The sequence below is a fragment of the Hevea brasiliensis genome, chromosome 17 (assembly GCF_030052815.1).
Source record: "Hevea brasiliensis isolate MT/VB/25A 57/8 chromosome 17, ASM3005281v1, whole genome shotgun sequence".
Lineage (NCBI taxonomy): Eukaryota > Viridiplantae > Streptophyta > Magnoliopsida > Malpighiales > Euphorbiaceae > Hevea > Hevea brasiliensis.
The window spans coordinates 18,214,021-18,232,617 of record NC_079509.1 but is presented as its reverse complement, the minus strand read 5'-3'; the positions used below and the strand labels follow the sequence as shown (position 1 = coordinate 18,232,617).

Here is an 18,597-nt window from a genome sequence, read left to right as displayed (position 1 = left end):
TTATAGGTTTATTAAAATGTCAGAACTAAATTGTTTAGTTTTAAAATTATAAAAACTAAATTGCAGATCTAACTAAATCATAGAAACCAAATTATAGTTTGCCCTAAAATAAAATAGGAATGAAGAACTCAAGTTGGAGAAGTTCAAAGTAGATGGCCGGCAAAAAAAAAAAAAATAAATAAATAAAATAATTTTTAAATTTAAATCCATTCTAAATCTAATTAAAATATATTTTCAATTATCGAAACCTATCCCAAATTTGATTATTTTATAAAAAAAATCTAAATTCATTTAATTTTATATATTTTGATTAATAATCTACATAAAAAATTTATTAATAATTTATGTTTTGAAAATTTAATAATTCAATAAAATATTTAAATTTTATTTTATTTAATATAAAATATATAATTAAATATATTTATTATTATAAAAAAATTATATTTATTAAATATTTATATAAATGTTCAGATAATAGATACCCAATATACAGAATTTGAATTCGACCAAATTCATTATAAATATTATTTTTTAAATTCAAATTTATTTTAAACCTGATTATATATCCTACTAAAATTCAATAGGGTCAAATACCCATAAAACCCGGTACTTTACCATCTCTAATCCCATTATATAGGTTTCAATTTTTGGTCAAATCAGTATAAATTCGACTCAAGAAGAAATGGAGAGTTTGGAACAATTTTGAATTGTTAAAAAAAAAAAGAAATTTGTTTTATGGTATCTACACAAAAGAAAAAAAAATTATTTAGGGTATCTTTATATAGTTTTGCAACTTTGGCATTTTATAATTATTTAAAAATGTCATTAAATTACATTTTCACAAATTTTATTTTAATTATATTTTAAGTGTAACAGGAACTGATCCAAGTTAGCTCCGAAGTATATAGCTTTTTTTTTTTTTTAATATTTATGAAGAGTTATAACTCATTGATGAGAGATTTTATCGTTCTCATTTTACAAAATTGGATTTTTAATTGGCACCATTGAAAAAAAAAAATTAGTAACCGACTGATAAAACAAGTGTTATTAGTATCCTATTTAGTAATTGAAAATCGGTTGTAAATAATAAATATTGGTCGATAAAATAATTAAATTTTAAAATAATAAAATTTTTAATTAAAAATTTATTGGTTGATAGTAGCAATTAATTTAGTAACCGATACATAATCAGTTCTAATTGGTGCCTTTATTTTTATAATTTTATAACCATTTTATAAGTTGGTTGTTATTTACAATTGATGTAGCAATTGATTATCGGTTACTAATTTAAAAAAATTTTAAAAAATAAATTTTCAAATTACAAATAAAAATTCTTATAAATAAATTATTCTAAAATTACTAAAATAATAATTTATCAATAAAAATTAGATTACAAAATTAATATAGAAATATTATAAAAAACAAATTACTAATAATAATTATTAATCAAAATAATAACAAAAAGTATATATAAAAAATATATTTATAAGATAAATTAGTAAAAAAGTTGAAATATATATTATAATAAAAAATTAAAAAAATTAATTAGTATTAAAATTAGAATTACAAATAATTTACTATCAAGAAATATATGAACAAAAAATAAATTATAATAAAAATAAATTAAATAAAAAAGACAAGAAAGAAAAAGAAGATGAATATGAAATTAGAAAAAAAAAGTTGATAAAGAAAAAAATGCAAAAGAAAAAGATGATAAAAAGAAAATAGATAAGAAAGAAAAAATTAATAAAAAAGAAAAATAGAAAGAAAAAGATTGTGAAGAAGAAAATGGATAAGAAAGAAAAAATTGATGAATAAGAAAAATGAGAAGGAAAAAGATGATTAAGACTGTTTGTTTTATTGAAAATATTTTCCTAGAAAATATTTTTCTCATTTTATGATACTTGGTACACTCAGGAAAATTGATGAAAAGAAAATATTTTCTTGGTTAAAGAAAAATTAAATCATTTTAAGGAAAATAACTTCTATTGTTTAAAAGAGTAAATCATTTTTCGTTTTTTAAACTTTAATAATCTTATTAAAATGTGAATAGAATTTATACATACATGAAATAAATATATATCATTAATTTAATATTACAAACAAATAATGGAAAATATTTTTATGAAAATTATTTTCCATGAAAAATATTTTTTGTATACAAGTTATTTTTTATTAAATAAATGGAGCCTAAGAAAAAAATAAATGAGAAGAAAAAAGTTGATGAAGAAGAATAATAGAAAGGAAAAGATAGTGAAGAAGAAAAATTGATGAAAAAGAAAAGTTAATGAAGAAGAAAAATAAAAAAGAAAAAGATAATTAAGCAAAAAATAGGTGAAAAAGAAAAAGATGATGAAGAAAATATATTAGAAATGAAAAGATTATGAATAAAATAGATGAGAAAGAAAAAGAAGATAAAGAAAATAAGAGAAAAGAGACAAAAGAAATAGAAGAAAATTAGTAATGGTTTATATAAACGAATAAGCAACTAATTATCGATTATTAATTTTTTAAAAAAATTAGATGAGAATTTTTGGAAAGAAAATTTTGTAACCGATTTGTTAATCAGTTATTGGCAATCGATTACAAATATAAAAAACAAAACAAAAAATTAATTGAAAATTTTTAGGAGAAAATTTTGCAACCGTTTCATTATCGATTGTTAACAGTAATTAATTTCATTTGGTTGTAAAAATTGATTACTATTACTAATCAATTCAATTCACAAATCGGTTACAAATAAAAAAAAAATGGGTGAAAATTTTTAAGGGAAAAATTTAGCAACCAATTATCGGTTACCTGATTGATTGTAAAAATCGATTGCTAATAGTAATTGATTTGCATTCGGTTGCTAAATTTAGGAATTTTTTTTTTAAATGCTCAAAATTTACAATCGATTCTTTATTGATTGCTATTAGCAATTGATTTCTACAATTAATTTAAATTAATTACTTATAGCAACTAATTTTTGCAATCGATTGCAAATTGGTTGCTAAATTTGGAAGCCAATAAAATAACTCTTTAATTTAATAATCAATTTTTAAATTAATTGCTATTAGTAACTAAATTTTAAATCGGTTATTAATAATAATTGATTTCTCAATCGGATACTAATAGTAATCAATTTTAAAATTGACAGTTAAATTTTTAAAAATTAATTATTTTACTAAAAAAATAGAAATTACAAATTTATTGCAAAATCAGTTACTAATGACAATCTTGGTTATAAAAATTGGTTACAAAATTAATTATTTTTTTTAATCCTAAAGAAGTTATGATCCCTTTCCTTGTTTGGAAAGTTACAACTTGCAAGCTATACAAAAGTTTATTAAATATATCACCCTTACCCACTTATATAATTTTTTTTTATCCAGCACCTTGTCATATATAATTTTTTAAAAACTAAATGATCATAATTTTGTTATTAGAAAAAATTATATCTATTTTCTCCCCTAAAAAACTAGAGAGTGATATAAAAAAAAATTATCTCCCTTACCATTTTTTGATGGTATATTTGCTTTATATGCACTTGTTTTTTTTTTTTATAATGGGATATTTTTTCTTTTTGTTAAAAAAAAATTGAGTATACAAATAAATCGATCGCATACTCAAGAAAAAATATTGTGCCTCTTACACACTTTATACAAATATGAAATCACTTAAGAAATTAATTGAATATAAATATGTCAATACATCAAGAGATTTATATAAGAACTTAAATTTGAGATTTTTCAGACTGAATGAATCTCTTTATAATATAAATAAATGAAATATTAAGTAAAAAATAAATAATAATTAAAATAACATTCTTTAATAAACACAATTTTTTTTATTATTACGAAACTTTATACCAAACTATACCAGAATATTGATGTGACAAATCTTTTCAAATTTCACTATCAATCTAGAAACAAAATTTTTACTAATACATTACACAAAAATTAATTAATTAATTATGAAACTCTTTCCTTCCTTCCTCTTCCCTTCCGCTCACCTCCATTCATCTGATCCTTCCTCTCTATCATACCCTGCATAAATATACAATTCAATATCAGTCCCAGAGCAGAAGATATAATATAACAATTAAAGAAAATTAGAGGAACAAATCAAGAACTTACTGTTGAAATTCTATATTGATAGAAGTAGCCGATGGATTGGCGATTCTCCCAAAGGCAGTTTCCGACAAGACAATGGTCTTTCCGCTAGCCGACGGCGGAGTAGGTGTTGAAAGAGCATAATCAACGATCTTGACTTGAATCGTTTGACCGGGTTGGCAAGAACCGGCAACCGTGGCACTAATGCATCTGACCAAATACTCTCTCCCACAGGCTGCCCCATTGTCCCATATTCCATTGCCGGCCGCCGCAAATAAATTATTGGAAGGAAACTGCGATGCATCGTTGCCGTAGCAGGCGGTGGCTATACAGCAAAGAACATGTAAATTAATGAGAAAAAAAGTGGAGTGGTGTGGTAAAGGTAGGGGTATGGTTGAAAGAGTACTTACGTAAATATGGTGGACTGTAATGGGCAGCAGTGCCAACGTCACCATGAGAAGAAGAGAGAAGCCATGAGATTACTAATAAGAAGAGGAAGAGAGGCTGCCATGGAAGGAGACGAGATGGGATTCTCAAGGGCATGTTTGCTTGTTTTTCAAAAACTTTCGGCAAACGTGATGACTGAACGCATTTTTATTTTATAGAAAGAATAAATGAATATTTAAATTTGCTTTTAAAAAAAAAGTTGAATATTTAAATTGTCAATTAATGTATGGATAACGTATGAGAAACGGCCACTTGTCAGTCAAGCTCCGGTGGATCCCATGCACGTTGTCGGCTGAAGCGGAATTGGATGGCAAATCATAATACGCAAGTTTTTTTAATTTTTTTTAATAAAAAAAGTTAGCTTGTTAACATAATAATAACTTAATTACTAATTAAATTTAAAAAAAATTCCATATTTATTATCTTTTACTTAATAATTAAGAAAAATTTTCATTCACATTAATCGAAAATTACTTAATTATTTTCTAATTGATTTTTATTTTTTACTTAATTATTTTCTAATTGATTTTTATTTTTAATTAATAAATTAATTTTCATCAGAATTTTTCTTAAACAATCTGTAATTGATTTCTTTTTTTTTAATTAATAAATTAGTTTTCATTGCTTAACTAATTTATAACCTAAGTAATAGAAAATATTTTTTTTAATTTTTTTTATATTATGTAAGAAGATTCTTATTTAATAATTTAATTATTTTTTCTTATCTATATATTAGTAGAAAAATTTGATTTCTATATGCATAAAGAATACTATATATTTCAATTAACCTAAAATTAATAAAAATTCGTTAATCATTATTTTTTATCATTTTACATTTCACATGATAATTGTTAATATCATTTTTTTCTTTTTTTAATAAATTTAGAACATACTATTTTAATTAATATAATTTTGATATATAAAAAATAGGTCATAAAAAATAAGATATGAAGTAATTAACTAAAAAATATAAAAGAATTTTTTTTTAAATATGTTAAAATATATTTAAATAATAAATAATTAAAATTAAATATATAATATAAAATATTAATTATTATACTGAGCATAAAATTTAAACTTATAAAAAAATACAATTTGAGAAAATAAATTTTCTAAATATTATTTAAATTTATAATTTATGAGCATAATTACTATTACTATGTTCACTCAATATAAAAAATTTAAAGTTTTTTATTAAAAAATTAATGTTTATTCTTTAAAATTATTGAAAATTTTTTTTATAAAAGTATATTAAGTATAAATATTAAAAACTATAAAATATAATTAATATATATAATTTTACTTTCCCTATCATTAAAATTTTAAATATTAAAATAGTATAAAATTAAAAATATTTTTATCCCTTTAATAATGTATTTTCAATATATATATATATATATATATATATACATCCATGGATATAAATTATATAGTCAATTTAATTGTGGCTGGTGTATCTTTTAAGCACTTGCATGACATATGAGTTGATGTACATGTTAGTCCACCATTGCAGGCCATCACATAGTTAGCTGTGGGAGTTGTAACAACTAGTTAGGGGATAATATTTATGATTCTATTAGTTTAGCAGTTCAAATGAAAAAAGAAAATTAAAATTAAATTTTAAAATTAATAATTATTATTATTTTAAATTATTTGAGTGAAATAAGATTTGGGAATAGAAAGAATTTTATTATTTAAAATTTAATAATAATAATAATAATAATAATAATAATAATAATAATAATAATAATAATTAATGTCCACCAATAGTTGACTTTAAAATTGCTGACTTTAATGCTGTAGCTTTCGGAATTCAACATCATTAGGTAGGAGTTGCTTTGCTATAAATTCCATTGACTAGCTAGCCAACTTAATCATTATTTACTCTTGAAATTTAAAATTTTATAAGAATTTAATTTAATTATTATTTTTTTATTAATTTTCATATTTATAATAAAAATATTTAATTTTTTCTAATTTAAATTTAAAAAAAAAATAAAAATCAAATATAATCATGTAAAAAATTAATTAAATTCTTTTTTTTAAATAATTTATTATAAATAAAGCTAATTAAGGTTCATGATAAAAAAGAAGTCATTAAAAAAACAATTTAAAAAATTATGTAAATTTTTAAATAATTTATAATTAAAATATGTCAAATTTTCATTTTAAATTAATTTTTAATTAATATATTTTAAAAAATAATTTTCACAACTTCAACACCAATAATGTAAAATATATTTTTTTTTGTTAAACGGGTGATGCGGAGAGCCCAAGGTAAATCGCTGAATAACATGTGCGAGCACGTTATATACATTGGCTTCTTCTTATACAAATCTTTAAGTATGTGATATTCCCATGGATCAAAATTCTTTTTTCTTTTTGGATTACTGATAAAATTAAAAAAAAAAAAATCAAAGTAAGAAGATAATTATAAATTGTGATGGAATCTTCACATATATATGAAAATGCAAAACAATTAATGACTAATAGGTTGTTAGTTTGGACTATCTTTAGTCAGTAATGAAAACTGGAGGATGAATATAGAAAATGAATGAGAGGAAATCAATAGAATGTAATGACAGCATTTAGTTGGAACATTTAAAAGCGGAATAGACATGTTAAATGATCACAATATAGATATCATTTATATGGTAGACTTTTGAGTACTACAGCTATATCCGAGGATGTCTCCGAAAACTAGTAAATATATATATATATATATATATATATAGAGAGAGAGAGAGAGAGAGAGAGATCACTTTTCATGTGTTCCCACCCAATGGTTTTGTGCTATTTTCATGGGTGTTCCTAAAGGATGGCAAATGATATGAAAGCTTCTTATCCTAGCCTTAAGGCTTAAATAAAGGGTGAATTTTCAAACGTGTGAAAAGGATTAAGAATAAATTCTTGCTTAGATTTAATTTATTATGAATTTAAAATATACTATGTAGAGTATGACTTACATATTAAATACATGGAATATACATGTTTGTATATTAAGTATATGATAAATTAGGTCTGTGTGAAGAAAAATATGAAATGGTGAATGATTATTAATTCTCAACTCCACTCTAAACGATTTTGAATTAAATTTTCAGAAATGTGTAATACTTCTAGATCATGTTGTACTACTCTTCTCCAAATCAATTTAGGTCTACTCATTTTTTCTTTCTATCCTCTAACTTAATATGCTCTCTACTTGTTTAACTGGAGACTCCTTGTTTAACTGGAGACTCCGTATGTTTACGCTTCACATGACCAAACCATCTCATATCTCCCTTCTCTCAACTTATCTTCAATTGACACAACTCTTACCTTTTCTCTAATACTCTCATTACGGACTTTATCTAGTCTAGTATAGCTACTCATCCACCTCAACATTCTCATCTCTGTTTCCTTTAACTTATTGAAAATTTTACGATCACATAAATCTCTCGTGGCACATCTCCACTTCAACCATCCGGCTTTAATCCTATGATTAACATCCTCAAATAGGCATTTCTGCCACTTTTGAAAAACAAATAGAAGATTAATATAATAAGTAGGTCTCATGATCACTTTCATTCATAAATAGAAAGCCGAAATGCAATTTCTTATTCAACAAGTACTCAAATGTTCAAATGTATGCTAAATTTATTACATCGAAATAAAATGATTGCAGCATGTAAAAAAATTCTTAGAGGAAACTTACAATCAATTGGCAGCTTTAGAATAAGACTAGATAGGCAACTCCCTGATATCTGGTATTGTGCCTGATAAGGAAGCGCCAGAGGATCTATACTTACATTATCTATGTGTAGATTTTGCAAAAAAGAAAAACAAAGAAATAAAGTATCTGTGGAAGCACCCATAAGGTTAATGACCCATACAGGCATCTGATAAAGAGGTACCTGTAAAGGTACATGTGGAGGCACATGTGGAGGTGGTGCAAGGTCATGGAAGGTACCTAGTTAGTAAAAATTTTGACAAATTCTCCTCTGTAGTACAATCATCTAGAAAATTGACTTTTTAATAGTTAGCCAATTTATAACACAACAACTGCAAAAGGTACTCTAAAAACTTAATGGGGGGATTGTAGGTACTTGAGGTAGACTTCGTATTTGAAGCCGAAGTCCAAAGGCCATCTTTCCACCAACAAAGTCTAGAGGCAATTTCTTCAATGTCAAAACAAGTTTCAAGCCTACAACTCATTCAAATCTCAAAAGCGCTTGATGAAAAGGGAGATATTTGCAAAATTTATGTTTCAGATCTAACACCAACAAAACCCCAATGCGTAGAATGTTTCAAACAGCCAAGTGAGACCGACGGAGGAATGCCAACGGCAAGGGGACCTCCGACAATGTAGGTAGCAGCTATCAGTGTTAGAAACGTCGATTGTGGCTCATGCATAATGAAGAGACACGAAACACCCGCACGGGTAAGGAAAAATCGAAGGAAAAAAAAAGATGGAAAATTATAAGAAACGTGAAAGTGAGAGAGGAAGGCGAGTGTGAGAGCAGAAAATTCAAATTAAAAATGAATATTACTTTTTTGGTTGCTGGTGGGTTAGTTTTTAATTGGTGTAGAATGGTAGAACTTATCTCTTTAGAGTTTGGATTAGCTTTAAATTGGAAATTCATTTTCAAAATTAAAATTCCTAAATATAAGGCAAATTCTTTAGATCTAATTTTAAGGGAAAACTAGCAGAATATCTAAGTTATGCATTATATATATATATATAAAGAGATAAAGAAAATTTATATCAGATTTAATTAAGTCATTAAGTTATTATCTATTAAAAAAATTACTTTTTAATTAAAAGAATTTTGATGTTATTATTTAAAATATTGAAACTCTAATACGTTAGTAATAAATTTTGATAAAATAAGTTGACAGTTACTTTCAAATTAATAACTTTAATAGCCATATAAGCTATTTTTTTAATGGTCATAAGTTATTCTTTTTGTATAATAATAATAATAATAATAATATTATTATTATTATTATTAAATTATTTTAAAATAATAAAAATAAAATAATATTAAAGTAAATTAAAATTTATTAAATATATAAAAGGGAAAGAAAAAATTTTTAAATATTAATTTTTCTTCAAAACAAATATGGGTCTTGAACTTAATGTGATTGACGTTTTTAAAATTAAAAATTAAAGAACATGATAACATGTGATAATTTATTTAGTAATTATATATTACGGCCGTTTAAAAAATACAGAAAAAAACTTAATGTTAACTTTTCTCTTTTAAAAAAATTAAAAATTAATGAATATGCATTATCTTTAATAATTGGACATGTTTAAAAGAAAATTTAATAATTAATTTCTCACAAAAATTAAAATATACTTAATTTTAATTTAAAGCAGATATTTTAAAAGAAATTAAAATTTTTGTTGTGGTAATAATTGGATAATTATGATAATATTCGTTGAATTTTAAAATGAAATATCTTGAGTTGTTAAATTATCAGCAAATAAATACTAAATTTAATTATAATAAATATGTTTAAAAATATTTCACTTTCCTTTAAAAAAATTACTATTAAGGTTTTTAAATTAAAAATTAAAAAATCTCATAGTGGATGATAATTATATTAATAATCAATAGTTTTTTATTATTTAAATTTGAAAAATCAAAATAATTAATGATTGTATTTAGAAAATTAAATTATATAATAATTATATATATTATATATGTTTAAGAAATATAGAAAAAATTGTCAGCAATAAATTTAATTGAATATTACTACTTGGTATAAATGTGATAGATTAAAATCTTATCTTCTTTTGAATTTGTTTTATAAAAATCTAAATCATCTCTTCATTAGGAAGCAAAAATGGAATATATATAGAATTAGCATATGTGTTTATTGAGTATAATTAATAAATTAATCTAATTAATTCTTAGTTTTTCCTATATCTAATTAAATTGAGTTTTCTAGGCATTTGTAATAATAATAATAATAATAATAATAATAATAATAATAATAAATCTACTTATTATAATATTAAAGTGTAATAATTAAATAATTTGTAACTTATATATGCATAATTATGAAATTAATAACTTAATCATAATTTAAAAAAATTATATAATTAATTAATAAAAAATAGAGAGAATTTAATGAAATTATATATATAATTTAAAAATTTTTCTAAATAATAATAAAATAATATAACATAATTAATATTAACCAAAGTAATAATATTAATTATTTATTAATTATACTATACAAAATATAAAAAAATAAAATTAAATATTAATATAAATTTTTTTACCATAACTATGAAAATAAAATTTTATTTCATTTTCTCATAATTCATTATATATATAGTATTCAATAAATAATTGAAAATATATCTTTATTAAATTCACACTAAAATAGGATAAAAAAATAAAATAACATTAAAGTAAATTAAAATTTATTAAATATATAAAAAGAAGAGAGATAGCAAAGTATTTAATTATAAGTGACTATTTTTATAGTATAATTTTAAATTATTTTATTAATTTTAAGATACATAATTCTTAAATTTTATAATTAAATAAAATAATTAAAAATTTAAGAACCATTAAATGAGAAATTTATAAAATTATTAAAGTATATATAATATTTTTAATTAATCAGACATAAAAATTATGGTAATAATGATAATAGTAAAAATAATTAATGATAATAATAATAATAATTACTTACATTAATTACTAAAATTATTAAATATAACAATTTTTAAGCACTAAAATTTAGAATGACATGTAGCAATAATAAGGAAAATTTTTTTTTACTTTATTATACTATATAGCAACATCAAAATTTAGAATTTTGCATGACACTAATAAGATAAAATCTCCCTGCTTTTTATATATATATATATATATATATTAAAGTGCTCAGGTTGAAATAAAATTAAAATTCAATGCAAAATAACTTGTTCAGCCAATCCACATGCAGGGGATTGTTTAAAAAAATTAATTTATAATGATTAATTATTTTAGACCTATAATTAATTAAAATTAATTTAATTATTTTCATAAATGGATATTACCATAACTTGTGGTAACTTTCCTCTACATTGGCATCTAGGGCTTTTTATTAATCTTTTATCCTTTATTTTATTATTGTCAATTTTATTTTTAAAACCTTGTATTTAATTTTCCAAAACTCTATATTTACTTTTCAAACAATCAAATGAACTCTCTTATAATTATCAACACACTTTACTCATAATTAATTATGAGATTGGTGAAACTATTTATAGAAAAATCAATTTTTGTAATTGTTTGTGTTATAAGTCATAAGTACAATTAGTAGATATACTCTGTATTTGACATACCTGCAAATCACAGGCTATTAGCCAAATAAATTATTTTTTTAAGGAAACATATATAAATTAAATAGTTTTCAAACACTCTGAATTCTATAAATACTTTAACCATTGCTTTGTCTAAATGCAAGCATATATGATAACGTCCTCTATTACTCTTCCTCATCAATTTTGTTGGCCATTATCTAGCTGGGCACCATAAATGTGATCTTCTAGAAAATTATCTCACTATTCAACAACACAAATGTGAAATCCATTTATGTCGATAATCCAATTATTCAGTACAAATTATTATATACTATATTTATATAAGGGTCCATTTGAATAGATAGATTTAGGCTCTACTAATTTAGATTTACAATTTAAAATATAAATTAAATGTTAAATTCAATTAACATAAATAAATTTGGATTTGACTCAAATTTATATATGAATTTAAAATTTAGAAATATAAATTCCAAATAACAACTTGATTTTGGTTTTAATTTTTTTTCAAATTTATTTCTGATTTAAATTTCTTTTAATTTCGATTTAACCTGATATGTTTCTCTACCAACAGGCCGAATTGATAATTTCAGTTCACTTATTTTTAGGTTTAAGAATTATAGATCGACGAATTAAGGAAAATTATGATTTCATTTTTAGCTTAATTTACGGTTAGAATTATGACTGATTTGATCAAATTTTGATTGATATCTAATTTTAAATTGATCAAATTAATTTTTTTTTAAAGATAAATAACTGATTATTTAAAATAAATTAAATAAAAAATGTGATACTAATTATTAAAAAATTATTTTGTTGAAAGTGAAAGAAAATTTCAAAATTATACAAATGATAGCCTGGATTTGATGCTTATCAAATATATATATATATATATATATATATATATATATATATATATTATTGCCTCAAAACAGAACAGCTTAATGGACTTCTGTTGGTTATAGACCAAGAAAGAACAAAGCAAAACTTTTCCTATACATAAATATCAAATTTCCCAATGCCAAAAGTCATTCACGTAAATACACAATCAACCTCCCAAAATTTTAAGTGATCCCTATCCAGAGGAAATATATATACTTCATACGCATTAAAAAAAAAAAAACTTTTAATTCATAAATTTGTAATTATTTCATATATTACATTTTAATAAATTTATAAATTAATTTCTATTGTTAGAATGAATTACGGTTAATTTTTTGTTAAATTTAATTAAAAAAAATAAAATACCTTACCCAGTTTTTAAATCTAAAAATAATTTATTTTTTAAAATTTTATTTTATTAATAATTCACTTTTAAATTTATATTTTTTTTTATTTATATATATATATATATATATATATTTAAAATAATATAATATAATACAATATATGAAATATTATAAATTGATAGATATATATATAATTATTTATATCATTAGAATCATAATCAAATAAATAGAATTTTATAAAAATTATAATAACTTATTTATAAATAATTATAATATTTAATGACCAAATTATACAATATATAAATAATTTCATAATGAACTATTAATTTATATTTAAATAATTATAATTTAAAATTAAAATTTTTTAATTTAATAGAATAAACAAAATTATAATAAAATAAAATCTCAAAAATTAAATTATTTTAACTTCAAAATATAGAACTTTCTACGTATTTTTGTAAAATTTAATAGTAAGTTAATGATAATTCTAAATAATATGAACTAATTTATAGATATTTTATTAAAATATCTATAAATTTAAAGGAGTGTATGTTCCAATGGCACTGAATTTAGGGCTTTTCTGGTTTCCTTTATTTATCAAAACATCTTAATTGAAAGATGAAAATAGAAATCAAAAGAAAGCCCAATGATTGAAAGATGAAATACACAAGGAATGAGGGAAAGAATGGAAGTAGAGTTCTCATTGTAGAAGTAATACTAAGATGCGAAAAATATAGGAGTCAAATCAAGAGAAGCAATAGTCATAATTACTTAGAGAATCCACGATTAAAAAGAAAATCCACAGGCTCGGCCTTCTGTTTAAAACAGAAGATACAAAACTATGCGTCTCTTAGAGCCCCTTGACTAGGAAAATGACGTCTTTACACCCTGTGAATAAAAAGCACATGCATGATGCCAACCTAGTCCAAGCAGGAATAACCAATCCTGCAAACCAATGGGTACACCATTTGATTCTTTTTCTTCGTGATCCCATTGGTTGGTCCAAAAAACACAACATTAAATTTGGAATTTAATTTATTTATTTCCAAAGCTTTCGCAATGACATGTTCTTCTCTGTCTCCTTCTTCATGACCTTTGCTACTGCCATCTCAAAGTCTTCTTGAGTCACATGGACCCTCCTCTCCCTTAGGGCAAACATTCCTGCCTCCGTGCACACAGCCTGTAAAAGTATAATGAGAATCAATGATACAAAAGAAGTTTGAAGCTACTTTCTGATTTCTGCCCCTGTAAATATATACAACAAAATAAAATTGTCTTGCGTAAAATATTCAACAACAGCATCTAACATGAATAGACCATAAGCTGAGGTAATATATCTTTTAAAAAGCAACTACGGGCCAAAAGTGGAGAATGCCAAAAGCAAGAGGAAAGATTTTACTGATATAAGGGAGAAAAATACCTTGAGCTCTGCACCAGATGCACCATTCATCTTCTCTGCAATCTTCTTCAAATCAATCCCACGCATTAAATTCATTCTTCTTGAATGGATTTTCAAGATATCAAGACGTGACTGCATATTCAAAAGTCAGCATGTTACTTCTTTGAGCCAGCTAGGGACGGCAGCAGGCAAAGCAGGCCTGGATTTTGCCATCCCAATGGCTATCAGGGCAGAGCAAAAAAATATTGGAGTGGGAAAGTGGCCTCGCTTAATTTTTTTTTTTAACTCTATAATAATTCAAATCACTTTATATATATATATATATATATATATATATATATATTATCATAAAATAGTATACACATTTATATTAAATTTTATATCTTACATAATTGTAGTTAAAAAAAATGAATAATAAACGGTGCTTTTAAAGCAAAATAATATTTTTATATTTATATAATTTAAAATTATAATATAAAATATATTTTTATATTAACACGAAAATTGAGGCAGGATGGCTTAATCCCATCCCTGCCTCATTACCATTGGTGTGGCAGGAATTCCCCACCGAGTTCAGGTCAGGGGTGGGTTCCCCAGCAGAGCGGATCAGGTTTTCCCATTCATAGAGCCAGCTGAAAAAGAAAGAAAAAAAAAAAAAAGATAAAACCATCAACAACGGAACATACCTCTTCATTAGGATTTGGAAATTCTATTTTCCTGTCAATCCGTCCAGGCCTGAGGAGGGCTTGATCCAGAATATCAATCCGATTAGTTGCCATCAAAACCTGTTCAAAAGTTATGGCATGATAGGTAATAAACAGCAAGAACTGTACCAAAACTAATGTTCTACTGTCATTTTGCAGGAATTGATAGTACCTTGATCTTGTTTGACGCTTCAAATCCATCCAACTGATTGAGAAGCTCCAGCATAGTCCGCTGGACCTCACTGTCACCATTTCCACTCCCAGATTCCATTCTAGCAGATCCAATACTGTCAATTTCATCCATGAAAATGATAGATGGAGCATGTTCCCTGCAGAAAAACCAAAAAGTAAGAACCACTAGACATAAGATCTGAAATTCTAAGCAGAAGTATGTAAGAAAGCAGTTTTCTACACTACAATTTAACAAGAAAGGACATTACAGTGATTTCAGATTAGGCTAATGCTAAAATGTTCACAAGACAAAAAGTTTTAACTCAGCCGTCATCAGTTCTTACATCTCCACAAAGATATAAATATAATGTGCATTCTCTTTCATCTCATATTAACATTGTAGCCAGCCAACTCTACGAAACTCAATTGCATAACCACTTTTCCTGATTTTGTATTTATTATAAAAGGTCAGTCCCAATGCCTATAATAAGCAATGCAAATAAATAAACAAAAGTGGACTGTAGTAGGTACTAAAAAGCTGACATTGAAATAACAAATTAATTATAACACTTCTAGGAGAGAGAGCGAAGGGAAGAGAGGACACAAACCTTGCCATGACAAAAAGTTCTCTGACCATTCTAGAGCCTTCACCAATGTATTTTTGAACCAATTCGGAGCCAGAAACCCTAATGAAAGTACAGTCAGTATGATGGGCTACAGCCCTGGCTAATAGTGTCTTTCCAGTACCCGGTGGCCCATACAGAAGAACACCCTATCATTAGAGAGCAAGAGAGTTGGTGCTAATAATGTCCAGCAAAAAAAATTAATTAATGGATGCAATAGCTAACAACATTATAGTACCTTTGGTTGAGCAATTCCAAGACTCTCAAACAATTCAGGATGTTTAATTGGAAGTTCAATGACCTAAAGAGATAAACAAAAAGAAGGTTAACCATGAAATCAATAAACGAATTAACAAGAAAGCCATAAATTAACAATTTAGAATTGCTTAAATAGGCAGAACAGATTAAGATATCCACAAACCTCCTTTATCTCCTTAATTTGTTGGTCAAGACCACCGATCATATCATATGTAGAATCTGGAACCTTTTCAACTTTCATAAGGTTGACCAATGGATCCACTTTGCTTGGCAAGATCAAGTGAAGGACATAGCTGTCATTACGGAGGGCAACCCTTGTTGATGGTGTGATCTTTGTGATATCAATATTTTTATCAATATCAACAACATATTTTCCTTCTGGGTGAACCTGGAAAACAAGCGTGTAAAAAAGCATAAAGAAATCTCCTAATTTTTGTATGCCAGGTTTAGCATCACACATTCATATATTGGGGGACAAGCTTAGAAAAAATATTATAAACTAGGGTTTAAAAAATTCAGGTGAACAGAGAGTAAAAGTGTTGCTTACATTGTTGTGTTATATGAGCCTGAGACACTCAGCTATGTTGTAAAACAAATAAAACTCACCAAGTCTAAAAGAATAGCCAACAATACAGAATACTAAGCAATGGATGAATGACATAGTAGTTGACAACAAAACTAAAATATTAAGCAATTAAGACAATAAAAAAGGTTAAAAAATCAACATTTTTCTCTGCTTTTAGCCATGTCAATTATAGTCATAAAACTGTGAAGTTGACATAATAGTTGCTTTGTTTGTGTGTTTGAATGAGTTTATGATAAATGTTAATAAATCACACATGTACAAAACAAATATTAAATTATTAATACACATGATTTAAGAAAATTTATTACAAGATCCCTCTTTTGGTAAGGATCCACAGGTAAAAAAATTGTAGCGCATCCAAACATTTAGGGAAATTAACAAACAAGTCCATAAAATTATGACAAAGAGGCAGAAAAATATGATTTTCACAAGAAACAAACCCAAAAAAAAGCCAGAACTTTTGTGTTTATTTTCTTAATAATACAAAGAACCCAAACTTTGAATCACCGTTCATATGATAACTACAAACAAATCAACATGCATTATAAGGACCCAAAACACTTCACTAGCAGGGGAAGAAGCTCAGTACCTTAACTAACACCTTATTTTTCCCCATTACTTTGACAACTTCACCAACATATGAACCAGGTTCCTGAAGAAGCTGTAATTCTTCTCTAAGCATTCTCACTGGCCAAATCAAATATAAAACATTAAACAACTATCATAGAGAAAATAGACCAACTGAACAATTTCAACCAAACTTAAAACTAAGAGAAGAATGCCAGATTAATAATATGGCCACGCATGCCATGTTAGCCGTACCTCATAACAGAAGCAACCAGCTAAAAGAGCTAATTATTCAACCATAGGGTAATGCCGTGAAAAATCACAAATTCCAACAGGCAACATTACCCTTTATGAACCACTTTCCAAGTTCCAAAAGGCCCATGAAGTTGGCATCAAAGCCCAGAGCTCAACCTTAATCTAATCATGAATAACTTTGCAGCACACAAGGAATTCGAACTCAGGATGCAAATCATTGAAAGTTATCAATTCCAGCTCATTCAATAGCATCTTAATTCAACAAGATGACAATACAGTTCCACTGCAAGTTTTCTAGATTGAATCACATAACAAATTTCCAGTATCCTAGCTAAAAAATTCCTCATCAACGGTTGTCAGGGATTTTAAATCCAAAATGCTGCTCGTTGCAGAGTCTATACCTAAAGTTTTGCAAAAATAAAAATGGTAACGCAATCAAAGCGCCAAACCCTAGCTACTAAATCCATATGACAAGTGATTAAAATCCCAAAACCAAATATCGAATTCAAACGTGAATAAACGCAACCACAAAACCCAGATTCAATTATATATAATATATATCAGGGTGAGGATAAATATTACAAATTTCGAGCAAGTACCTCTGGAATTGAGCTCATTACGCTGAGCTTCAAGACGATTAAGATTGTGAGTCTTTTGGCGGACCTGTAGCTGGAGCTCATGGATGTGTTGTAGATAGTATTGCCTCAGCCCCTCCCCTTGCTTCCCCGCCGCCTTGGCAGAGCATGTCTCGTCCACCATAATTGATTCCGGTTGCTTCGTCTCCACCCCTACCGCTGCCATTAATGCAAGATTTGCAAGCTTTAGATGAAAATCAGATATTTGTCTAGAGGGGTTCCTTTGGGAACAAGACTAATGAGATTCGAATTATCGGTGCACCGTCGGTGAAGTTCACGCAGCTACGGTGAGGCATATTTGTAGAGTTGGTAATGGGCCTAAA

General features: G+C 25.3%; 2 protein-coding genes across 2 annotated transcripts; both read right to left on the bottom strand.

The window, feature by feature from the left end:
- Positions 1 to 3,795: 3,795 nt before the first annotated feature.
- On the bottom strand, positions 3,796 to 4,718 carry LOC110639544 (EG45-like domain containing protein). The gene is made up of 3 exons (XM_021790543.2): positions 4,505 to 4,718; positions 4,119 to 4,419; positions 3,796 to 4,028 (listed from the first exon to the last, which is right to left on the bottom strand). Exons 1-3 carry the CDS (start codon positions 4,635 to 4,637, stop codon positions 4,022 to 4,024), a joined length of 441 nt encoding a protein of 146 aa, XP_021646235.1. The 5' UTR covers positions 4,638 to 4,718; the 3' UTR covers positions 3,796 to 4,021.
- Positions 4,719 to 13,750: 9,032 nt separating this feature from the next.
- LOC110639553 (26S proteasome regulatory subunit 8 homolog A) lies at positions 13,751 to 18,557 on the bottom strand. Its single transcript, XM_058139431.1, has 9 exons — positions 18,239 to 18,557; positions 17,407 to 17,504; positions 16,395 to 16,619; positions 16,212 to 16,274; positions 15,959 to 16,122; positions 15,352 to 15,508; positions 15,162 to 15,260; positions 14,497 to 14,607; positions 13,751 to 14,256 (listed from the first exon to the last, which is right to left on the bottom strand). The coding sequence occupies exons 1-9, from the start codon at positions 18,438 to 18,440 to the stop codon at positions 14,116 to 14,118; spliced, it is 1,260 nt and encodes a 419-aa protein (XP_057995414.1). The 5' UTR covers positions 18,441 to 18,557; the 3' UTR covers positions 13,751 to 14,115.
- Between the last annotated feature and the right edge of the window lie 40 nt (positions 18,558 to 18,597).

What these genes read in the sequence shown, in the direction of transcription:
- LOC110639544 (XM_021790543.2), bottom strand. Translation starts at nt 4,637, where the DNA reads ATGCCCTTGAGAATCCCATCTCGTCTCCTTCCATGGCAGCCTCTCTTC. An exon ending in TTACAGTCCACCATATTTAC is followed by an intron (nt 4,420 to 4,504) that starts GTAAGTACTCTT and finishes TTTGCTGTATAG; the next exon opens with CCACCGCCTGCTACGGCAAC.
- LOC110639553 (XM_058139431.1), bottom strand. Translation starts at nt 18,440, where the DNA reads ATGGCAGCGGTAGGGGTGGAGACGAAGCAACCGGAATCAATTATGGTG. An exon ending in TAATGAGCTCAATTCCAGAG is followed by an intron (nt 17,505 to 18,238) that starts GTACTTGCTCGA and finishes TGATTTGGCCAG; the next exon opens with TGAGAATGCTTAGAGAAGAA. An exon ending in TTCCAAATCCTAATGAAGAG is followed by an intron (nt 14,608 to 15,161) that starts GTATGTTCCGTT and finishes TTGAATATGCAG; the next exon opens with TCACGTCTTGATATCTTGAA.